The sequence below is a fragment of the Sciurus carolinensis genome, chromosome 2, assembly GCF_902686445.1.
Source record: "Sciurus carolinensis chromosome 2, mSciCar1.2, whole genome shotgun sequence".
Classification (NCBI taxonomy): Eukaryota; Metazoa; Chordata; class Mammalia; order Rodentia; family Sciuridae; genus Sciurus; species Sciurus carolinensis.
The window spans coordinates 171,013,018-171,038,552 of record NC_062214.1 but is presented as its reverse complement, the minus strand read 5'-3'; the positions used below and the strand labels follow the sequence as shown (position 1 = coordinate 171,038,552).

Here is a 25,535-nt window from a genome sequence, read left to right as displayed (position 1 = left end):
GATGGGGACAGGGAGGCAGGATGCTACATCCTGGACCTTGGAGGAGGGCTGGGGGGTGACCATCCTAACTGTTGGAGGGGAGCAATCGAGAAGAGAAGAGAAAGAAGAAAAGAAAAAATAAATAAAAACCCAAGGGATGATATTCTCATTTCACACCAGCAGCAAGCAGCAGGCAAGAGTCGATAGTGCTCAGGCAGGGCAAGCCTGTCCTTCCCAGAGATACCTTCTTCCTGGCCAGCAGCATGTCCTGGTAAGCATTGGACCGGAGGAAGCGGGCGTAACTGTCACTTTTCATCAGCTTGTAGATATGCTCCTGGGGGAGGATGGAGGCAGGGAGACACAAGAGAGAACTGTCAGTCAACACTGAAGCAAATTATAACCCAAATGATCACTTGTCTGGGGCAAGAAACTAAGGAGCCTAGGTATGTGTGACGAACCTAAGGAAACGTTGCAAAGCTTCCTCCCCTTCCACATGCATACTCAGAAATATCAAAAATAAAATAAAATAAATAGATAAGTAAATAAATAAAATAATAAAATCAAAAATAAATAAGTAAATCATACTTTTCTCTTAGAGCAAAAGATCCTTGAGGATCATGTCCCAAAGGATTTGTAGTTGAGTCTGGGTGTCACGTTGTGGTGTGTAATGATTAAAATCACAGGCACAACGAGAAGAGGAGATAAGCTACGGATACACCCAACGAACTTGGAAGAATTGCAAAGGAGTTATGATGAGTGAAAAAGTCAATCCCCAGGTTATATGCTACATGATCCCATGTAGAATTTGTCTTAAAATGATAAATTATAGAACAGGTTAATGGTTGTGAGAGTGGAAGGAAAAAAAGGGAGGTTCTAAAAGATGACAGGAGGGATCTTTGTCGTTGATGGGTGGTTCTTACCTCTTTCACATGTGATAATGTTGTGCAGAATTAAATACACACACAGATATATCAGTACGAGTAAAACTGGGGACTCTAAATAATGTCCGTAGATTGCATATGTCAGTATCATGGTTGTGCAAGAAGTCACCAAGGGGGAACTGGATAAATGGACATCTCTGCATTGTTTCTCACAACTGCATGTGAATCTCTAAGTGTCTCTAAATAAAAAGTTAATTAAAAAAACCCCCAGGCAATGATACAATTGGGTCAATTTGTGCATGTTATGGCCACTATCTTATCCTGGAAGGGAACTCTTGGCAACCAGATCTTGGGTCATGTGGGCACATATGCCAGACCTGAGGGTGGTATCCAGGAGGAGCAGGTGTGGAGGGATTGTACTGCAGCTTCTCCTGGGCGCCTAGAGGCATCTACATTCTGGCCTTGGCAGTAAATTTCACCTGTCCTCCAACTAAATCCTATAGGTGCCTGGTCCTTGCTAGCAGATTTATCCTCATAAAGGACGGGAAAATCCTGACCCTTGAAAACAGAGTTGTTGGTAGAAAAAAGGATTATTTATCCATTGAAGTGGAATTTAGTCCTGCTGCATGGGAAAACTTGATTGTCCCAAGAGAGGACCTGTTAGGAGGAAGGGTGGGCCTTCTCTAGGGAGGGAGGGATTGGTAGCAGTTGGCCTAGGAGAAGAAGCATCTTTCCCATGGTGCTCACTGTTATCCTGCGAAGCTGGGCAAAGGTTCCAGCGCTCAGGAGGCATGCAGAGCCGGTGACTGAGGGGAGGGTGCCCAGCTGAGAGCAGGACTGGTTATTAGGGACCTTTTCCTTGGCTCCTCTTCCCAGAGGAGGACATAGAAGGAAAAGGCTGAGACCTTCCATCAGTGTTTGGCCAGAGGACGCTGGAGTCATGGCCAAGCCTTGCTAAGACTCTCTCTTCCCAGATCAAAAGAAAGTGAAGATAATAACCAAGATATGGAGTTGACTTAGGCTGATCTATCAGCAGCTGTGTGGAGAAAGGAACTGTCTCATATATACTTATATTTACATTCTGTTATAAACATTTAACAGAGAACTATTCAGCCTTAGAAGAGAAGGAAATCTTGTCATGGACCATAACATGAATGAACCAGAGTGCGATAGGTTAGGTGAAGTAAGCCAGGCACAGGAAGACAAGTATGGCGTGATATCACTTATGTAAATCCAAAACCATCAGAGCCACGGAAGCAGAGAGTCAAGTGGTGGTTGCTGAGGCTGCTGGGGTCCATGAGGATTGGAGAAATTTGGTCAAAGGATAGAGCATTTCTGCTAGACAGGAGGAATAAGTTCCAGCTAACACACATCATGACAACTGTAGTTCTTAACATACTGTATACTTGAAAGTTGCTAAGAGTAGATTTTAAGCATTCTCAGTAAAAAAAAAAAAAAGAAAGAAAGCATGTGAGGTGATACATATATTACATAGCTCGAGCTACCTGTATACAAGCATATGTGCACACATACCATAGATATATAAGTTTTTTTTTGTTACTTAAAAAAAATTAAAATCAAAGAAAGTGAAAGCAGAAAGCAAGAAATGTCTAGGTCCCCTGCAGGACCCTTTGCACCCCATCTTCATTTGGATCCCAGAGTCCTATCTGGAACCAGCTTCACTCTTCTGAAGATGCTCCCCTCTGTTCAAAGGCAGGGTGGTAACCCCACCAATGAGAAGAGACTCACTACAAGGAATCAAGTGGAATTAAATAGTGGCTTGGTTCTGAGACCATTTGGATGATCCAGATATGTTCTGATTTAACAAGTGTGAACATACTGCATGAAATGTTTTTCTGGAAACTATACAGAAGTTCATTCCCTCTAGTTTAGGTTCCTTGAGGGTGGGAATAGTAAGTTTTTATCTTTCAAAGGTGCATAGTATACAGCACAGTTTTAAACATTCACTGAATTTACATAGTGCTATGCTTTGGATATAGTTTGAGTGTATATCCCAATCATCCCCAGAGTGCTGAGAGGTGGGAGAACCTTTAAGAGGTGAGGCTTACTGGGAGATAGTTAGATCACTGGGGGATGGGGAATCACCCTCAGAAAGGATTAATATAATTCTTGCAGGATGCCAATTAATAATTCCCATGAGAGTGAGTTGTTATCAAAAGAAGCAGCCTGGCCCCTGAATCTCTCTTGTTACCTGTCTCATAATGTGATCACTCCCTCTCCATACATACTACCATCATGATGCCATCTACCATATTGTGATGCAGCCAGGGGGGCCTTCACCTGAGGCACAAGAGACAGAGATCTTTATCTTAGACTTTCCACCTCCAAAACTGTGAGCTAGATAAACCTTTTTATAAACCATCCAACCTCAGTTATCTTGTTATAGTTACAAAAAATGCTTAAATATACGCAGTTTCTTGGTTCACTGAAATTTAATGTTATTTGAATTTCGCATTCAGCAAGCTTGCAGGCTCTGTGCTTGCTATGGTTTATGAGTGGATCACAATCCGGCTCTGTATGGAAGGAGATGAGGGTTGTACTCTGCTCAAAGGAGTATGAGCATTTTGGCTCACCTGTCCCTGATAGGCTCAGAGTCCAGACTGAGGGACATCATTGGTCTTTGCTTTCATCTGTTGTTTTTTTAATTGTTCTAACTTTTAAATCTTAGGTACAAATGTTAACCCAGAGTAAAAATGACTCACTGTCTCCTTCTGTGTCAGGCATGGCTTCTGTCTGGCTGACAGAGCCAGGTGGCTCCTGAGTCATCTGGAAAGGCCTGTCCTAATATTTGGACTCTCTCCAAACTCCTTCTCAAAGCAATGGGTGCTGCTCCTTGTTCTGTCCTCTCAGAGGGATCTAATCCCCAGTACACATCTCATAATATCCCCCGACTCCTTAGAGGAGTAAGGAAACCTCTTCTAATCTGACCCTTCTGGCACTGGCAACATATATCACTCCTGATCCAGCTAATTCCTACAGCCTCATGGTGGGCAAGAAGAGTCTGGTCCACTAAAAGAAAGATCTTGTTAACTGAACTAGAGCAGGATAAAGCAAACGCCTAAACATTTAAACACAACAACGTTCAGCAAATATTTAGTGAGCATCTACTATGTGCCAGTCATTGTGCCGGGCCTGAGATTGCAGCCTGAACAAGACAAACAGGACCCTTGTCACATTGCTACATTCTATAGGCCAGGCAGACTTGGCAAGGTCATGTTCACAGCTGATTGGACTAACAGCTGCCAAGAAGAACAAGTACAAGTGCTATGAATGGATGTAAGGAGGGATGACCAACCCTGCCAGAGGCAGGGAATGACCGTCGATCAACCAGAAAATGCCTTTTCAAGGTAGGAAGATCTGAGCAGAGCAGAGCAATGTGTCTCCCCATTCTCTGGGAACTGGGAGAGGAAAGTCTGGGGTGGCAGGTTTACAGTTGGAGCAATCGGAGCAGGAAGGATAATCAGACATAAGGAGGGAAGAGCAGTGGAGAGTGGGGTCCATATTCCAAGGGGTTGGTGTGGGTCCAAGGAACAGTTTCAGTACCCCTGTCACCTTCTCTATGTCACACAGCCAACTCCAAAGCCAAGGACGGTGTGTGGAGAGAGCAGGAGTAAGGGCCCCAGCATTTGGAGGGTGGGTACCACCCCATTGCTAGCCCTTCAAGACCATGAGTCTCCAATCACCCCTAAAGGAACAAAACCAAAGCAGTCAGGCAGATCTGAGGCTCAGAACCTGAGCAGCGGCAGAACTCCCACGCCCCCTGCAGGGCCCCTGACTCCACCTCCTTCCCCATGGCCTAGGGATTCCTGACTCTTCCCTGTCCTGCTCCTCCTCCCCCAAGCAAAGAACCGCAGCCTTTGATGTCCCCAGTTATGGAACTGTGTTCCTTCCTCCTTGCCAGCTTTGTCTAGGAAACACAAAGACAGTAAACAGGGGGTGGGTGAGCGGAGAGCTGAGATTTTTCTGGGAATGAGAATTAAGATCAGACTCAGGGTCTTTGGCCATTTCCCAAATGCAATGAGTCGATCACTGCCAGGGACAGCAAGTGTACAAAGCTCTTGGCAATGACCTCTACTGATTTATGAGGGGTTCTGGTTTGTTTCCCTGTTCTGCAGACAACCAGTCTTAAGGGAAATGTATACCCAGAATCTGCAAAAGTGCAAGAGAGCCACTGGCAAGACCAGCCATGCCCCCGCTGAGAGGGAATTCCTGAGGGGCTAGAGAGAAAGAAGTTTTCTCTCTGCTTCTTCTGCTTTTTCTTGTCTTATCTTCCTCTTCCCTTCCTCCTTTCCTGCCCACGCCTTTCTCTATCTGCTCCTAGTTTGAGACGATCGAGTTGATTATAAACAAGCGAAGCTCCCTGAGGTCGCACCAGCTTCTGGACCCAGTGGAGAGGATCCCCTCCCGGGAGGGTGAGCGTGGTTCTCCACATGTCGAGAAGCCGGTGCTGGAGGGCCCTAAATCACACCGACTGTCTTAGCCACGCTTCTTAGTGGTGGGAGGGCATCACACCCTGTACCAGGTGACAGTCACTGTACAGGGGTGCCACCCTGATGAGACACACCACCTGCTACAGGGGTGCACTGCTTGCTTGGGAGGCTAAGGCAGAGGCAAAAACAAGCGGGATCAGTTGGGTCTGGGACGCACGTGGGAGCTGGCGTGAGCGAGGGGTTCAAGCTGTCTCAACGCCACACCTGCTACCAATCAGCGTTTTGCCGTGCGAGTCCTCATTTGGAAACTTTTCTTTTTAGACAAAACACAGTGACTCTCACAAGGGGTGGGGAAGGTAACCAGACCACGAGCGTGCTGGGGCAGCTGAGCAGTGAGAGTACCCTGTGTCCTCTCCTTTGCGGGTCCCTACAACAGCCAAGACCTCCTTCCCGGCTTGCAACATCCTCCCAGATGGGGAACTCGGCCAGAGCCGCACACGGAGCTGAGGGCTCCTCTTACGATTTTCAAGTGCCGTGTTTTTCTTTTTGCGGGTGTGCGTGTCTCATGGTTGCCGTCCATTCCTAAGCTTCCTGGAACAGCATCCAGACTTTGGGGGCCGTTGGGTGCCTCGCAGTCACTGGAAGGAGAGTGTGACGTGCTGTGCTGTGCTGTGCGGGATGATGCGGAAGGGACTGGGCTGGAAGTCAAAGACTTGGATGCCGGTCCCCCTTGGCCCTTTCCAGCTCTGTCAATTGTACCTTAAGTGCAGAAATGTAAGCGGGAGCACTACAAAAATGACGACAGCTGCCAGGTGATGATCACCACCTCCTGAGTGGCTGTCCTCGTGAGAGATGTCACATGGATGGACAGAGGGGTGGAAGATACCAGAGAAAGGAAGAAAGGAAAGCAAAGAGGATCAGGGGCAGAGTCCACACGACTTTGGCTGTGGGTGCCGCTCACTCTGAGGCAGCGCGCGGGGTGGCCAACCCGCCTCATGCATGAGGGTACTGAGATGACTTGCTCATGGCAAGTACAGAGCAGCATTGGAACCCAGAGCTGATTTGTCCCTCTCTGATGTGCTGCTGTTCCTTGTCCTTGACTTGGATTCCAAAGGGAGTCAGTGTCTCATGGCTGAGCCAGACTAAGCCCCTGCAGGTGAGGCTGTGGGATGTGAGGGGCCTCTTCTCCAGTTCTGACTCTGAGGAGTCACCACAGAAGTAGAGGCAGCCACCGTGGTGAAGCATTTAGGAACCATTCACAACCACCGCCATTAGTGATGGTGATGCCGAAGACGGCAGGCACAACCAGGCTCTCCCTGTTTCTCACCTAACAGCAGGCCACACACAACTTGCCTTCCATACTTGAAGGAAGCTGTGAACATCATTTAGAAACAAGGTGTCAACCTGGCAAAACGTGGAGGACGCATGGTCCTTAGGAAGTTATGTGGAGCCAGCCTGTCTCCTGATGTCTTCAACCAGAGCTTGTCAGACCTTAGGCGGGGCTAGCTGAAGCCAGGGAAAATCAAATTCTGTCTCAACCCGAGTCCTGCAGGACAGAGGTTCGTACGGTGGGAAGGACCTGAAATGGGTCATAAATCAACACCTGCTTAGTAAACATAGATGAGGCAACAGAAAAGACACCAGAGCAACATGGCATCTGTGTAAGCGAAAGACAGTTCACTGTGCCTCATGGATGCAGCTTTGGATGATCGTTTTAGGATTGTGTAGGTCCTAAGTGAGAAGACCCTATTTGGATTTCCTTAGTCTCCTAGGCAGGAAATGGGGGCTCCTTGTTTCCACATAAGGCATCATTCAAGATCAAGAGAGACTATAAGAATAAAAGATGCTTTGCCATTCCAAGTTTTCTAAGGAATCTCCACACTGCTTTCCAGAGTGGCTGCACTAATTTGCAACCCCACCAGCAACATATGAGTGTGCCTTTTTCCCCACATCCTCGCCAACAGTTATCCCACTCCTCAGCCTATACCCAAAGGCTTTAAAATCAGCATACTACAGAGATGCAGCCACATCAATGTTCATAGCTGCTCAATTCACAATAGCCAGATTGTGGAACCAACCTAGATGCCCCTCAACTGATGAATGGATAAAGAAACTGTAGTGTATATATATATATATATATATATACACACACACAATGGAATATGACTCAGCCATAAAGAAGAATAAAATTATGGCATTTGCAGGCAAATGGATGAAATTGGAGAATATCATTCTAAGTGAGATAAGCCAATCTCAAAAAACCAAAGGACAAATGATCTCATTGATAAGCAGATGATACATAATGGGGGGTGGGAGGGAGTCGAGAATGGAGGAAGGAGGGACTGCATAGAGGAAAAAGAGGGGTGGGAGGGGTGGGGGGGAGGAAAAAATAACAGAATGAAGCAAACACCATTACCCTATGTAAATGTATGACTACACAAATGGTATGCCTCTACTTCATGTACAAATAGAGAAACAAGTTGTACTCCATTTGTTTACAATAATAAAAAAAAAGATATTTTGCCTTTACCCTGTAAAACATCCACACAGACACCCTCAATTTAACTGGTCAAAGGGCACTGTATTCTCATGTTGTTCAATCCCTGCACTCAGATAAGACTATCTTAGAAGACAGCTTCGTGGATTGGCTTTTACCTACCCAAATACCATGGGCTTTAACTTAGAAAATTGTTTTCTTTTCCCTCTTCAAGATCATGGGGTTTGGCACAAGAAATCTTTGCTGGGAAGTAGCAAGAAAGACATTTTGGAATTAAATTCTCTGATTCCCCCTCTCTAGGAACTACTAGTTGCTGTAATAATAAACAGAAGCAGATCACAGACAACTGATTTGCTCTCTCTAAAATGCATCCCTCCCTCTGCTGTTCATCTCCCTAAAATAGCACCACCCACAGAATCAAATGAGTAACTCCCGGAGCAAGCAGTGCCGTGCGTTCTTTAGTGAAGTATGGCTGCATGGGAGTCTACCAGGAAATGCCCTCCAATCGGGGATTAATACCAGGAAGCTTGGTGCAGTCTTGTGATGCTTGCATACAATGTCACCTCCTTCTCTACCGGAGCCAAGATGAAGCGTCTGCCTGCCTGGGAAGACTTCTACTTCTGAGTAATCCGGGGCAAACATCAAATCCCCTGGGCTTTGGCTTTCAAACAAAGTAAATGTTAGAAATCTTTCATTCCTTAATCAAGCTGCCTTTAAACATCTAAGTTTAGATAATAAAAGAAACTTTTCAACAGAGGCTTCGTGGTCGGTGTGGACGCCGTGGTGTCTTTCTCAGCTCTTTTATCACCCAGACCTCCTCCTAGCCTTGAGGTTGGCATTTGATCATTCTATGAATTGATGATGAGTGTGTAGAATTCTGGAAACTTCGGTTGAGGGCTACTTGAGAGAAGAGACCAAACTAGACATCTTATATTTCCGGAGCCTAGAGCATCTGGCACTTAGTGGGTATTTCTAGTATTGCTGAATTGGAATATTTAGAAATTCAATTTAACCAATCTTTATTGTTCGCTATGTGAACTCCTCAAGAATCTTCAAAGTTTAAAGCTAAGGGACAAACTGTTCCTCCCCCCACCCCTCTATTTGAAATGATAGGCATATCTGAGAGTGTTATAATTCTAGATTGTCAAGAAATTGCTTCAGAGTGCCTCAACTGAAACAGAGCATTACCTTAGTGTTGTAGGGACTTACAAAGGGTAAAGAAGAACATATTTTTGCTTCTATCAAATAACTTTCAAATCTAGAGGTCTTGAAGATACTCCAAGTATTGAACAGATCAGGAAAGGAGCCGAGCGTGGACAATCAGCAAAACTAGGTGGGAACCTGCAGGGACCAAAGCCAAGGGGTAGAGCTGGTCTTCCCGATTCAGTTGCCAATCCCTTTGAAGGACAGATTTCCAATGCAATCCAATCTCAGCGACCTGGTTTGTTTTCCTTGTAAAGAATGATGTGCTCTTAGACAAGTTCTGCCCAATGGCAAAGAGAATCCAAGCCTCCTATTTCCTGTGTGATTCCTTCAGCATAGAACTTCACGCACCATAGGTCAAGGTCTCCCAACTCAAATGGAAGAAAGAATGTTCATGAAATGGTTGGGTGGGCAGATGAACAAAGGACCGAAAGGACCCAGGGACACAGACTTTGGATCATCCTTGGATTCTCCAAAGCTTTTAACCTTGAAGCCAACTGGCACTGTGCCAGCTACCTGCCTCTTGCTTTCCTTTGGAGGCTCTGCAAAGAGGCGAATGTCCTAAGAGGAAGCCTCAGGTCCTCAATACTTCCTGTGCTTTCATTCTCCTCTCCAAAAACTTCCAGCAAAGCTTGAGACTCTAAGCTCCAAGATTTCGATCTCTGCCCTGGCCCTAGCTCACAGCCACCACCGTCTGATTCACCCTCTTCCAGCTTGAGACCTTCAACTCTTTTCCACTGTCTTTAGGATGAGAAAGTTGAGGCTCCTTAGGTGTCCACTCAAGGACCCCCGCATTTTTTTTCCCTGCAAGAGCATACATCTACTCAAAACAATTTCTTTTTGATCTTAACTTGGAAGGGAGACCCGGACGAATACTTAAGCTATTACTTTTGTAAGTTTGCTTTTACAAATAAATATCACCTTTTGCTGTTTAAAGGAATTCTCAGCGCTATTAGCTCATCTGAGTTTTTCCAAAATCTTAGTATGATGTGGAGAAGACACCCTCAATTTACAGATGAGGAAACTAAAGTACAAAAGCTCAAGGTGCTAGTCTGAGACCACATAGCCAGTAGGTAATGGTGCAGGTTTTCCGATGTACTATGGTTGAGAACAGGGAATTCAGTTCCTAGCAGAAAGAACTAAGTCCTTAAGAAAAAAAAAAAAAAAAAAAAAATTATGGCCCATTTTTCCCCTTCCCCTCACAAGGCTAAATCTATGAAATTGGAACAACACAGCTAACAGCTGACGGCTCTGGTCACAGCCCACAGACCTTTATGGAGGATTTGGTCTTGGCCCAAATTTTCAAAAGAGCCAAACAGATCAGCAAAACACAAGTGCAAATGCTGGGCCCCGGCTGACAGGGTGTCTTGTGGAATATTTCCACAGGAAGCAAACACAGGCCGTTAACCTTGCTGTAACAATGCATGGGGCAAAAGAAAAATGGAATCCTCAGAGAGAAGCCACACCCCACCCCCAGTTCCCACTTCCAGGGAATACAGAATCTCCTTGGGCCTCCACGAAGGCTACTGACTGCCATGGCACATGCTCTTGCTTCTGAAGGTTTTGCAACCACTGTGGAGGGCATCTGAGAACCGTCATGACAGGCTAAGGTGGCCATTCTTAGCTCCTGATCTTGAGGGGGAATTGAAAGGACTTAGGTGTCACTGTTCCCCCTTAGCAGATGGACAACTGAGGGAAGAAAGATTAAGTTAGAAAAAGTGTAGGGCAGAAAACAGGACCAGGGCCTACCTTCTGGCTCTGGGCCCTCTTCTAGGGATCAGAGTTCCTCTAAGTCTCAGGGGACACCAGGCCCACAGCACTAACAATCAAGGGACAGTGTGATCTGAGCTGCAGACTCTTGGGAGTAAGTTGGGAGACGTGAAGGCAAAGCCTTGCTGGTCAAGGGCTACTGCGAATTCTAACCTGCTTTTCTTAGCTGGAAAGTTCTGTTCTACACCCGCTCTGCCTGGCCAGGCAATCAGTGCTGACCAGGAAGATGGTGTGAGCTGGCCGACTTCTCTGTACTTTTCAATCCCACTCAGAAACATGCTTGAGATTGCTGTGTTGCTGTGACTGTACCCAAACCAAGTCTTCTCTAACCTCCCTCCTCATAGAAGCTTGGCGATTAATCATTCCCAACCACTCTCCTGTACCTTTCTGGGCTTCTGGAAGTATTTCAAATGATATTCATGATCTGTTGATTGACAAGGGGCCACAGCTACAGCCTTTGTTTCAAATCCATTCTTGGAGCTAAGAATGGCTTTTGTGTTTTCAAATAGTTGAAAAAAATTAAAAGAACTTGCTTTGTTAAAAAAAAAAATGGAATTTCATTGTCCACAAATAAAGTTGTATGGGGCACACAGCCATACTCAACCATTTTGTTGTTTATATTATCACATTGTAGCTGCTTTGTCTAGTAGGATTGAACACTGTCACATTGACCATATGACCCACAAAGCCTCAAATTTATACTATCTCCCTTCAGAAAGAGTTTCATTCTCTAACTGCCCCTGGTTTAATGTAAAAGGTAGAATCACTTTATTTGCATAATTACCCTGTTATGGACTAAAGATTTCATACTGTTGAAGGCCTAACCACCAGGGTCTCCTAGGTGGAGCCTTTGGGAGGTAGTGAGGTTTAGATAAGGTCATAAGGGTGGGACCCCATGATGGGATTAGTGTTCTTGTAAAAGGAGGAAGAGAGACCAGAGTTCTTTCTCTTTACTACCTTGGAGAACACAGCAAGAAGGTGTGACCTTCTACAAGACAGGAAAAGGATCCTCATCAGGAAGCAAATCTGCTGGAAACCTCATCTTGGGTTTCCCAGGTTTGAGAATGGTGATAAGTAAATGTATCCTGTCTAAGCCACCCAGTCTGTGATATTTTTGTTATAGCAGCCTGAGCAGACTAACATATACCTCTATACAAAAATGGAGGAAGAAAATACAGAGGTCTCCAACTTGGAATGGATGGGTCAATTTACAACTTGTTTACTTTATGGTGGTATGAAAGCTATGTGCATTTAGTAGAACTAGACTTTGAACTTTGAGTTTTGATCTTTTCTCAGACTCGTTTCATGTGGTATTTCAGTGTTGTAATACTGGGTGGTGAACCTCAGCTCCACGACAGCCTTGTAATCACAAAGGGAAACCACTGATACTCTACAGTGTGCTGTGTTGTTAACCTGTGAGGTTTGGTAGCTTAGGTGTATTAAATGCTTTTTTAACTTGTAATACTTTTAACTTACCATGAGTTTATCAGGATGCCACCCCACCCCATTGTAAGCTAAGGAGTATCTATGTATCAAAATAGGGGTTATCTCTGGGGACTCATGTTGCAAGCAATTATTTGAATTTTTCTTCAAGTATGTTATGCATAAAAGTATTTTTAAAAGACTACTCATGGCATTAGGAAAATAAAGTAGTAAATATGTTCCCTGTCTTACTGTGGGCCAGTCACTGTTAGTGGTCAGTATGCCTCCTTTCCCCTGGTTCCCATTTCAAAACCCGCATAGGTTCTGCTATATCTGTCTTCTATAGGTGAGGAAAGGAAGACTCCAGAGGATTTACATAACTTGCCCCAGGTCACTCTGCTCATAAGAAACACTTTGTGTATTTATGGTGAAAACATAAGAAACAATAGGGAACGGGCTGAAAATTAGTTGAGGAAGGGTATTTATTTGAGTTCATGGAAGACTGCTCTTCCAGATCTTGAGGAAAATAGATCTAGACAGATGTTCATATTTGGTCCACCTCGCAAGATTGCTTTGAAAATGAGATATAATGTATTTGAAAGTACCTGAAAGATTGCAGAGCACTGTAGTGATGAAGGTTCGGTATTCGAAACCTTGCCAAGTCATGATGTGCTGACGCTCAAGTTCTCCCACGAAATCTTTCTTGGGTTAGAAACAACCTAAGTGTCCAAGAAGAAGGACTGATTGACTGAACTACAGTGCTTCCAACAAAGGAACGCTTTGCAACAGTCATGGAACCAGACATTAATCTCACCACTCCGCCAGCATCGGCAATGCAGCTTTCAGATTTCTCTGGCTAATGTACAATACAGAAAATGAGTAATAAGCTGTCATCCATGGTGTCTTTGAGAACCAGATTCTCAGCATAGAGAAAGGAGGCAGAAGCATAAGAAGATACAATGGTTTGGATACGTGATGTTCCCCCAAAACTCATGTGTGAGACAATGCAGGAATGTTCAGGGATGAAATGAATTAATCCACTAAATGGATTAATAGTTTGAAAAAAACTACTGAACTGGGGATAACTGTAGGTAGGTAGGGTGTGACTAGAGGAAGTTGATCACTGGGGCATGGCTTTGGTGTTTCATATTTTGGCCCTGGTGCCTTGTTCTCTTTCTCTGCTTCCTGGCTGCCATAAGCTGAGCAGCTTTCCTCTGCCACACCCTTCTGCATGATGTTCTGCTTCACCTCAAGCCCATAGCAATGAAACCAGATGACCATGAACTGGACCTCTGGAACTGTAAGCCAAAATCAACTTTTTTTCCCCACTAAGTTGTTTTGCCAGGTATTTTTGTCACAGCAATGAAAAGCTGACTAACACAGAAGAGGTTAAACAAAATGCCCTTTAGTTCTGAATTTAAATTGAAAGTATAGTATGTACTTTTATTACTTGATGTATTTTTATTACAAACGATAGTAATCTGTTTTCTACTTAGCTCCATTCACTCAAAAAGGTCTATTAATGATGAACAACCCAGGAACAATGGGCACTCCGGTGTCCAGACTGTGGTTCCTAAAATTATTTCCCACTAAGAGGAATCCTTAGAGAAATTACTTCTTCCAGGTCTGGGGCAGAGCCTGGAACATCTTAGTCTCCTTGCTATTTAGATGACATCGAAGACAATGAGGGTCATATCAGGAGCACCCAACTGGCCAGAGATAGGACAATCCAAGCATTAATAAAAATTACAAGCAAAAGAGATGAAACACATCAAATAGGCTTGAATTCATGATTTGCAAAGATACTAAAAGCAGAACAGAAAACTCACAAGGAAGAAGATAGTAAATCACTCATGGTGTTGAAAATTAGCAAATAAATGGAAAGAATCAAACATTTTCCCACCCTCCTTATATGTACTGTACTCCCAATTAATGAAATAGTTGAGAGAAGTTTTTCTTTTTAAAAGAAAGTATTCCAGCTAATAAGTGAAGAAAGAAAGATACAATGAGAACATCATCGTTTTGTAACCCCTAATTAACTCATGGATCAAAGCAATAAACATCAGAAGCTGCTAAAATCACACAAAAAGAGAGCCAGACATTATGTGCTCCTGACAAGAGAACACCACACAATCCACACAGCAATTTTGTCCACAAAAATCAAACCTTAATCTGATTAAATATCTAAAGCAGGCAACAGATTTATAGAAAATACAGATGATAGAAGAACATGTTATATAGCACCACTGGGCTGTAATCAGAAAAATCCACACTGTAACAATCTTTGTAGGATAAAGGGTTCAATTCCTTCAACAAACACATTGCACAGGGGGAGAGGGAGGGAAAGAGAGATAAAGGGAACCTGTAGATTAAAGGAAACTTAAATGTTGATCTACTATAGTATAAGGATTCTGATTTTAAATAAAGATTTTTCAAAAGGCATTTATGGGACTACTGTAAGTCCAAACACTTGCCTGATGTTTGATGATATTAAGAGATTCTTGCAAACTTGTTAAGTTGTGATTTTGGAACTGTGATAACATTAACACAAAAGAAGGGTCAGGGGCAGGTGAAAAAGTAGGTAGGCACAGAGATCGATCATGTCCTGATGAGGGTTAAGGCTGAATAAGGGCCCATAAAGGTTTGTGGTTCTGTTCTTCCCACTTTTCTGTCTAAAAGTTTCCATAATAAAATATTAGGGTATATTCTTCCTGATGTCAAGGCCAGAGTGATAACACTGGCTGGGGACATCATGGTTTCCCACCAGAATCCCTCTTCTGATGTTTCATGAATAATGCAGAGTTGAGCCTCGTGTTTTAGATCAACCACGTCAAGAACCCCATGGAACTTCTCCACCTCCTCCTTACTGGGCCATGTCAATATCGCGCTGGGGATCACATACACATACTTATACAAAAGTACATCGGAAATATAAGAGTGCCCATGACTCAAATATTTTGCCTCAAAGCTTCAAAGGGCATAGGAGACTCACGATTTCACAGAGACAGAGAATCAAATCTGCCTGGCACAGGCATTCGATGGCATCCACCCCAGGGGAGTACAGGGATAGGTATGGTATTCAGGTTGACAGATGTTTCCATCTGAAATTCGGGGCAAATGACCAGGGACACTGGTTGTGCCATTACTTGCATTGGTGCAACAAGACCAAGTTTCCTAAACAAGATAATAAGGTCTGCAGAAGTGCAAACCACCCAAATTCCCTCTGGGGACCCCACAGGTGAGAGAAATGAGTGGGGTCAAGAAAACAGTACACTGTTGAGCCCTGCCTCTGGGTGTGGGATGGCGGGAAGGACTAAAAATTAGGGGGCAGGAAGTGAGAAACTGATCTGATATGTATCTTTAGAAATGACACACCCCAGCCCTCAAGGTTAAGCCAGCTGTTTAGGTGGATTCTGTGGTTTCTGTTTCTCCACCAGCCCCACCATCGTCTGCGAACACCCTAGCTGTGGCCCGCAGGCTGGGAGTCCCTCCCGTGGGCTTGCTTCAACCCTGTCCACCCCTTTGGGGCCCTTTTCTCACTGCTGGAACTGCCTGTTTACTGGTCTACCTGCAAATTAGCCCATGACCTCGTTGAGGACAGGGACTTTTTTCTGTATCTCGCGTTGTCTCTTCACAGAGCTCAGGGCCTGGCACAGAGGGGGTCAAAAAGTACTAACTGTGTAGTTGGGAGCCACCAGGGAAGTCATGCAGTGGGGTGGTTTTGAGTGTGAACATCACAGCTAGACAGACGTGGGCCCTGTCAGCTCACGATGTCACCTTACTCAGGCTGCATTATGGTTTCCAGATTCTACTACTGACCTAGTCCAAGACTTCAGATTTTATAAAACACTTCGAGATTTTCCTGGAAAAGATAAACATGTACAGAGAGTCCCCAGCTGATGGTGTTTTGACTTATGATTTTTTGACTTTACAATAGTGCATAAATGATAGGCATTCAGTAGAAGCTGTACTTCAAATTTGGACCTTTTCCCGGGTTAGCGATACGCAGTACAATCCTCTCTGGAGATGCTGGGCAGTGGCAGTGAGCCACAGCTCCCATCAGCCATGTGCTCAGGAGAGGAAAAACCCAGCGCTCTGTGACGTAGTGTATGCTGAGCTTTGATAGGTGTATCAAATGCATTTTCAACTTATGATATTTCAATTTACGATGGGTTTACCAGGACGTAACCTCATCCGTTGTAAGCTGAGGGGCATCTGTCGCCGTACATTTCTGTCTATGTAATGACGTAATTAATCGAGGAAAACAGTTTTTGAGTTTTGTTGTGCACCTGTCTGGAATGGCTTCAGTTGAAGGACTTATATATAATGAAACTCCAAATTCTAACTGCCTACAATGCCTTGGACTTGTGTTCAAAGCGCCCAGTGGCGAGGTGGACCACCAAACAGAACCCTTAGAGCACAACCATTGTCAATTAGCAAACCTGGGCATCTTCAAAGGTGTATCTCCCTCCATCCTTGACATTCTGACTGGTTATCTCATAGCTGTGGGAATCCAGGTTGATGGCGCTTGAGGCTCCTGGAGCTAGAAACTCTTGCCAGATTTCTTCTACCCTCTTGGCCACGTCCTGTAGGGGTTGTTTCTTGAGATCTTGCACAGCCAGCCAGAACCTGAAGCAAAAGCAGAAACAGTCAGTTCCATCTGGACCCTGATGGAGACCGTCTCGGAGCTCATGTCGCATGAAACTCATCCTGTTGGATTCCTCCAGCCAGCCCTGATGCTGCCACATGGGTCACAAGGACCATGGGAACTGTGGAAAATACAAAGGGTGTTCCACCATCGAAGAGAACAGAAAAGAAGGCCCTGTTAGAGGATCAGTGAGCTTATGGTGACCAACAAGAGATGCCTCTCCCTCTATAGCAGATTCCTCAACCTCAGCACTATTCCTGTTTTAGGTTGGATGCTTCTTTGTGGAAGCAGGGGACTGTCCTCTGCCTTGTCGAATGTTAAGCAGCAATTTTGGCCTCGACCCACTAGATGTCAATAGCACTCCCCAAGTTAGGACAAACAAAAATGTTTCCAGGCATTACCAAATGTTCCCCAGGAGGTCAAATCACCCCCAGTGAGGTACACCTATACCATGTGAGTCCCTCTGTCAAATCTGGCTGGGTTCAACTGGAGGCATCAAAATGAAGAAAAGATCAGAGAAGCAGGCAGAATCCTGGAATCATAAATAATATCTGAGTTGGAGTGAGCCAGCCGTTCATGTTAGAAATGGAGAAATTAAGCAGTTCACACCAGCATTCAACGTGGTGCTTGGCATATAGGAGGTACTCAACTCAGAACTTTCAGATTGAAGGTAGGCTCGTCTGGAACAAAGCGGAAGGGGCATACATGGGGGGACCTCTTTGCCAAAAGATTCTCCAGGGAGTGCCAAAGAGAACAATCTCCTGCTCACTTCCATTTGCCTCTCCATAATCCCTCAGCATCGGCAGGGGAGTAGCCGTTGGCAGTGCCGCCTGTGAGCTCTTTCCTGCTGAGAGCAGCAGCAATCTGAGCCAATGCCTGAACAGCAGCTCCCAGGTCCTGAGGACGGGTCCCAAGGCAGCCTTTCAAAGGAACCCAGAGCTGAGCAGCACACTCTTTGCTCCGTGAAGGGGACAGGCCAGTTTCCCCAGCAATGAGATAGGAGGACAGGTCCCATGCTCTGGGGGTTCCACAGTCATGGGAATATCACACGTACTCTAGTCTATGAAAGGGGAGGACAAAAAAATCTGAACCGCAACATGATGAAAAGTGCATTCAATCTGTCATCGAATTTCATCCAAAGTAAGATGTACTTGGTTTTTTTTTTTTTTTTTTTTTTTTTTTTTTTTTTTTTTTTTAAAAGGTTAAACATGTTTTTCTGTTATTCAGAGAAATGTCTTAGGAGCCAAGTGTGTGGCTCAAAGGCGCCACCCGGTGGCCTATTGGGGTAATGCAGCCCCATTCCCACAAGGACAGGGGTGTGCGTATGCCACAGGAATGCTGGGCTCCAACTCTTGCCCTGATTTGCCATTTAGGATTTTATTGATCTCCTTAAAGAAAACCCTCATGGTTCCCTCATTGATCCTGAAGAACCAAGAGAAAGTCCAGGAGGGAGATAACCTCTTGCTCAGCAGAAGAGGAAGCCCTGTTCTGTTATCCAGGTTATGCCTTTGTCTTGAATTGTTGTACCTTTCCAGGTGTCTCTTTTCTCATCTGTGAAATGGGCACAAAGTGTGTGGTGAGAAATGTGGCAAAGGTCTGAAGAACTTTTGATCCAGGCTTAACTGTGAAATACTTTCAGGCTCGTGGGTGGGGGGCACAGGAGGGGCAGGTGAGGCTGCACGGACTGTTTGATCCCTTGCATTTCAACTGGGGTGGCCTACTTAGCAGCTTTCCAGGGCTGTGGTTGATGCAATCTACAGTCACCTGTTCTTCAACACCAGCCCTCCTTTTTGCCACTGGTCCTTGGTGCTCATGTCGTCTGGTTGCCAGAGGAGAGGAGAACAATAGTGATTCTTTACCCAGAGTCCAGAGAGCTTTGCAAGGAGTGTTAACCTGCCCACTGCTCAGGTGGACCCCTGGAACTCCTCCATCTCCTCCACTCCTCAGGCCTATTCTGGGGCTTCCTCAGGGATTTCCGTCCATCTCTAAGGTCTACCATGAGGTGAGGGGGACAGCCAGGATACCTAGAGGTAAACATGATCATCTGGCGACAAGAGCCCTAGGAGGTTTTCTCTGAGCAGCAAGTGAGCAATGCTGGAAGCCCTGGATGCTGGAGGTCAGGGTTAGCTTTTTGAAGAACTGGAAGGAGGAGAACAGGTAACTCAAAGACCAAGTCAGGGGGGCCGCAAGCACAGACTGGGGCAGGTGGAGAACCAGCCTGGAGCACCTCTGGCTGAATCCTGGCTGCAAGCAACCTTCTGGGTCAGCCCCCTTCCCTCCCCTACAGCTCTGCAGTTTCTCACACAAATGGATGACACAGGGGTGATTTTTTGCCTCCTCCATCAATGTCATGTGGGATGTCTCCTTCTGTCACCTCTGTCCCTTGCTGCAGTCTTCCATGAGGAAGAGCTATGGGGCCCTTCTGGGGAGGCCCCGAGGACTCCAGCAGCTTGAGTTCCACAGGCTCCCTGTAGTTCCTGGGGACATCAGGTCCCTTTTGCAGAATTATGTGAGTGCCACATCAATGCCATCACTCAGATGGGTATAAAGAAGGTCTGGAGCTGATATCAGTGCAAATGTCAGAATCAAATTTAATCAACTTTTATATATAAAAAAAGAAAAGGTTCCCTCCATCAGAGAGAATCAAGAATTGTTTTTAAAAAGCACAAGAAGAAACAACAGCCTGTTCAGAGAGGGGGAGGAGAGGCAGTGGGAGAGGTGGGGGAAGGGGAGAGGGAGAGGAGGGAGAGAGAGGAGGGGAGGGGTAGGGCGTGGGGGTGACATCCCGAGACAGCAGTTTTCTCCGCCTGCATACACAGGGATGCAGCCCAGCCTTCTGCCTGCCTTGGAGAGATGACCTGCCTTGTCCCTCCCAGGTGACAGAGAAAATGCTGTCACAACAGCATCCTGACATCCCGTATGTGTTTACCATCATGGCTTCGAAGAACCTTTGTGTCAATTTGAAATTCAGAACAGGCTTTGGTTGGTGTTTGCCATCTTCCCACCCCACAGCTCCCAGCTCAGGCCACACTCCCCCCTCCCGGCAAAGAGCCACAAAAGCTTCTGTCTGCACATCCACCGCCTGAGGAAGGGAGGCCCATTGAGGCTTGCGAAGCGGCTGCTCTTATCAAAAGCCTGCAGGTACCGCTCCTCGGAGGACGCAGCAGGGAGTCAAATGCCAGCAGCAGCGTCAAATCCACCCATCCTTCACTAAGCCCCCGCGGCTGGCAGCAGAAGGGCCGTCATGACTGGCAGGCCACAAGGGCTCCAGGGTATCAGGGAGACCACCTGTCCTGCCTCGCCCCTCGTCGCTGCCAGTCGCCAGAGCAGCAGGAGGCCGTCCTGTGCATTCGATCCGTGTGCCGGCATTCGATCCATGGCAGAGGCTTAGAAAGGAACGCAGGCGGGGGAGAGGGGCAGCCTTGGGGGAGAGGCAGCCGGGCTCGGAAACCACCGGGGCGAAGCCACGCGGTGGATGGATGGGACGCAGGGCGGTCCCGGGGCCGCCTCAGGTGGCCGCCTTTCTCCCTAGATGCTGACAAGGGGTGGGATCTCCCCTGGAGGCCGGCTGGGGGGAGGAACCTTGAGTTGCTGATCCCTTTCCGTCCTGCCCCGGCAGACCGCAGTTTCCTGCTTACCTATCTTTTTACAAACTAGAATTTTCATGCGTTGGAAAACACAGCTTTGGGTGCGTTCCCAGAGAAAAGCGAACTCCACGGCAGAAGGAAGTGTTTCTGTGCCCTCTGCTGGTCAACCAGGGGCTCGGAACAACGGATTGAACTTCAAGCTCAGTTCCTTGGCTGGGTTGAGATGGGGCGCCCACATCGCCAACCCATCAGCCGTCACTAGTCACTGGGTGCGACTTATGCGTTTGGGGAGTGGGGCATCCCGCTGGCCCTAGTGAACCTTCCCAGGTCTTCCTAGGACTTGGGGCAACTGCTGGTGACAGAGCTCTGGAGGCAAACCTGGCAGCCCCCCGTGCTTTCTTTTAATTGCTTCTCCCTTCAGCCGCCACGGTGTGGAACGCGGATCATCAATCTGCAGGTTAGAAGAACAACTACGTTCTCTCAGGAGACGTTACAGCTCATAAAAAATGTACGGGGGACGCTCTTTGCTGCAGGTTTTGATTTTTTAACTCATGCCCTGCCGAGCAGCAGAGGTGTCAAGACAGGGAGGACAAAGATTTGTGTCAGGGAGATTGAGTGGGGCCCAGACAGGTGGCCACCCACTGTGAGAAAATGCATGGAACAGGGAGAAAGGACAGGGCCATCCACTTAAGGGTGCTCCCTACCTGAGAGATTTGAGGACCCCACCTAGTGGGTGGGAAGCTACACACAGTCCAAAGGCACCCAGCAGGCAGCTCTCTCCAGGGGTCTAGCCTGTGCAAATGGAGCTCTGGACTCAGCTCAGGGTGGGTTAGAAAAGGAGAAAGGGAAGCAGCCCCTGCCACAGAGGGCCATAGCAAAAAGTGCTGCTGGTCATGTCCTTTTCCCTGTCCTCTGGAGGTGATAGCCCCCGCTCATCTCATAGCCTCACCCAGAAGAAAGTGACCAGAGGAAATTTCCGTTGCATCGTGCAGTCACTGGTGACACTTTGGGGCTCCTTTGTTCCTCGTTCTGAAATGGATACAAATTCAACACTTGGCTACTTAGCTGGCACTCCATGAGCTGTGTCAGTGTGAGGATCCGAGTGCGTCTTCTGCTGGACAGATGCGTGTGAGCCCGGGAAGATGGACGTGGAGAGGTGCTTTTTTGCAATGTTGCCCAGTTGGGTTCTGGTCAGTCCCTCTCTTTCCTTGCCTGCTCAGATGCCAGTAACCTGGCTCTCCACCAGTTCTGGGAAAAGGGAAAAACCCAGCACAGTGCACGAAACAGATGGGCAGTATCTCCAAGTGGCGTTACCCACGCAAGGGGTAAAATGTGGTTGGCTCTGAATCTTTGAGTCCTAGGTCATGGGAGGTGCTAGGACAGTATCCATGGCTGAAGGAATGAACACAGAGGGAAGGAGAAGAAACTGTTTTGTGGTAAGTGACTACAGGGTCCTAAGGTTGTGTGATTTAAAACTGAGCTTTCCTCTCTGTATCCAATTATGCTGAATATCATAAAAAAGGAATTTGGGCCACCAGAGAGGATTTTAGAAGCTCTTGGGCTGGACTTTTTCTCTCTGCTGTTCTATTTTCCTTATCCTCTCTCCTGTCGTGGATCAGAGGGGACCCTCTTTAAGTCTGGATTTATGCATGCATGCTGGGGGCCAGCAAAATCCCTCACGTACACGCACACTCCTTCACCCAAGATTAAATGTAGCCTTCCTGGCGTTGAGGAAGGAGCTGGTAGAGGCACAAGTGATAATGGAGGGAGGAAGCACTGAACACCTGCCAGGGGCACACGCCTGGGTGCGCTCAGGGCCCTGAGTGTCACGCGTATTTGGTGAAGCTCTTCTGATTTGTCATACTCTGGTTGTTCATTGTGAATGCTCCAGACTGGACCAGGCAGCAGCTGAGCAAGCAGATGCTCTTGGGACCCTCACGATGACCAGGACCCCTGTGATCATTCTTCAAAGTCTCCGTAAGGGTGTAGGTGGCCCTCTTGTGTCATAACCTGAAAACAAGGTATTCGACCTTACCTGACTCCTAGCGGGCACAGAGCTGCCCGGAAAGACATCATGCTTACAGCGGGTGGCATCTGTTGATCCAGGACGTCACCGTGTGGGCAATCACACTGCCACCCTTGGATAATCCAGACCCCCAGTTTAGAATATTCTCCCTGCCTCTTCTTTGTCTATGGATATCTTGTGTGTGCTTCAGAGTCTAGCTTATGATTTGCCTAATCTGGTCTGCATCAATTCTTCTCTCCTTTAGACACCTGTAAAATGGTCTTCGAGTTTACACTTATTTATATCCATTTAATGATTTAATCATTCCTTGTGTCTTTTTCCTCAAGGACCTACAAGGTCGTTGCAGACAAAGATAACACATCTTGGCTGTCTTGCATCCCTCAGCAGACTCTGGTGGGGCTTGTTGTGGTGTACATGTGTCATAAATGTCACCTGATTGATGTAAGAGACGAAGTGGTCTCTCACTTCAAATAAACAACATGGATTTTGCACATTAATATTGAAGAGGGCAATCATTTGCCCACAGCATATGCTCTGAGTTTAAAGTAAAAACAAACAAACAAACAAAAAACCCAGAAATTAGCTAAACTCTTTTTCAGAAAATAACACTGGAATATTGGAAATAAACCTTTAATTAAGAAGAACTTGATATGAAGAAAAAAAAAGAGAAAGAGATTGATTGATTTCCATCTTACCCATGGAGAAGTCACCAGTTTGCTAAAATCATTCAGGGGTCTCAGATAATTCACATGAGTCTTTCTGATTCTTTTCTTTTTTCCCTCCCTTGGGTACCAGGGATAGAACTCAGGGGCACTTGACCACTGAGCCATGTCCCAGTCCTATTCTGTATTTTATTTAGAGACAGGGTCTCACTGAGTTCCTTAGCATCTCACTTTTGCTGAGGCTGGTTTAGAACTCGTGATCCTCCTGCCTCAGCCCCCAAGTCACAGGGATTATAGGTGTGCTCCACCGCACCTGGCAACTTTATGATTCTTGATCTAATGCAATAAAAGGTGGGATAAACAAAACAATCCCCGATTTTTCATGATCAAGAACCCTCTTTCTTTTAATGCATTCCCTTCTCTTCCTCTCACATTAGACTCCATGTTTGGGATGTTTTAGTTTTTTCTTCTATTAAATAGGAATTATTAACCCATTTTCCACACAAAGTATTAGTTGGAGACCAATAGAAACAATCAGATATTCTCAGCGACATCAGATCAGAGCAAACACCACAGGGAATTGAGAGAATTCTCCCCCAGAGGGGGAAAAAAGCATATTTTAATTAGACTGTACAGTTATGTCTCCAGTTATTAAATGATATTTACTTTGGCTTTTTGAAATTCTAAAACAAGCCCCTTGACTCCTTTCTTTAATGTAACTTTTCAGAGTTTCCGGGCTTTGGCCTGGGATGGGAAGTTTTGAAGAGGTCATTGAAGTTGCCTGTCTACTCTGAAACTCCTTGGTTCTATGGTTTTCTTAATCAATGGTATCATCAAATCCATTGGAGGATTTAATTATTATCAAAGACAGGTTTCCAGATAGTTGAACAAATGTCATCAAATTTAAATAACTAAAAAATTCTCTTGTTGGTAGATGCTATTATGGTGATAACAAAGTTGCATGTTTTATTTTTTCTTCTCCATTTTAACCTAAGCCAGATCAGCTGGAATTTGAACTCGAACCCCAATAATGTTTTATTGAGAAAAAGAGGTGGAGAGACTGATTATGCCAATTCTATCAAACACATTTGGCGGTATAGTTCAAACTTTTGAGAGATTTACCTGAGGTTTTCTGAACTGAATTCGGATTCCAGGAACCGTAGGAACTGGTCCCGCCCCACCTGGTCCTTCAGTATCTCATCGAAAGAGAAGCCCCATCTTTTTACTCGTTGCTGGCTGGGCTCTTTGCTTTGGGGTGGGAAGAGAAGATTTAAAAAATGGTCAATATCAGGTAAAAGTTAGTTCAACAACTTAAATTCATTTGTTCCGCACATTGAAGGGATGTATTTAAGTGACAGATTCTGTGAGACTTGCACAATTTCCAAATGCAGACTTTCATACAACAACAGTAACCACAGTAAAGTTCCTTTAAAGGAGGTATGGGGAAAGGGCAGTGTGCAGTGAGGGTCACCTGGGTGCCCACCAAGTGGCTGCTGTTGTCTGGAGATGTAACATCACCATTGATTGGCCCTCCCTGGACCACTCCTGTCAATCACGGGTCCAACTTTTGGTTCCATATTTTTTTCACTTTCACTACTACAACCCAGGATGCTCTGTGAATTCAGTCTTTCATCAAAATATTATCCTCTACCTCCTGTCCTTTCCTCAATCCACAAAGGAGAAATGAGCATCTGTTTTAGAGTTGAGTGAGGGACAATTGGTCAGAAATGCTTTGACTCATCCACAATAAACCATATTCACTTGTTTAGAAGCAGAGTGGTGCACAGTGTTCACGATAGGCTAGAAACTGTTCTAAGCATTTTACATTTGCAAATGCAGTGAACTTTTACAACTTCTCTATGAAATATGTACTAGCATTATTTCCATTTTCCACATAGGGAACCAAGGTCCAGTGATAATTTGCCTCAGGATACATGGTTAAGTGTTGGAGTCAAGAATCAAATCTAGAGTGTGGTTCCTGAGTGTGTCCTTAACTCTGCTCTACTAGATAGCTCAGCTTTGCTGTATTGTTCACATTCACGCTAAAGGAGCCATGACTAGTCTTACTCTTTTGGTGTTGGGCCATGATAATATTTCCTTCAGCATCTGTCTTGCCATGTAATGTTTATTTACTCTCAACTCTTCTTATAGCAAGAGGGTCCTAATTTACAAGTCACATGCTCTAAATCCCCACCATTCAAGGTGTGGTCTACAGACCAGAAGCAGAATTGTATGCCCGCACCCCAACCTGCTGAATCAGAAGCTACAGTTTAACAAGCTCCCTAGGTGATGTACAACCACAATAACACTTGGCAAACATTGGTTGGCCAATAAATAGTTTTCCTCTTTTTAGAAATAGACCCATATATTTTATGACCTCTAACATTAAGTGAATCAAATCTCTTTCCT

The 25,535-nt window shown here is 45.7% G+C and overlaps 1 protein-coding gene across 5 annotated transcripts in view; it reads right to left on the bottom strand.

Annotated features, from left to right (window-relative positions):
- Rgs6 (regulator of G protein signaling 6) overlaps positions 1-25,535 on the bottom strand; it is a 567,125-nt gene that overhangs the window by 24,527 nt on the left and 517,063 nt on the right. For all 5 annotated transcript variants that reach the window (XM_047539065.1, XM_047539060.1, XM_047539062.1 and 2 more), the window contains exons 14-16: positions 24,249-24,374; positions 16,646-16,832; positions 224-313 (exon numbers count right to left, since the gene is read on the bottom strand). In XM_047539065.1, the coding sequence (XP_047395021.1) occupies positions 224-313; positions 16,646-16,832; positions 24,249-24,374 (403 nt within the window). The remainder of the gene's footprint in view (positions 1-223; positions 314-16,645; positions 16,833-24,248; positions 24,375-25,535) is intronic.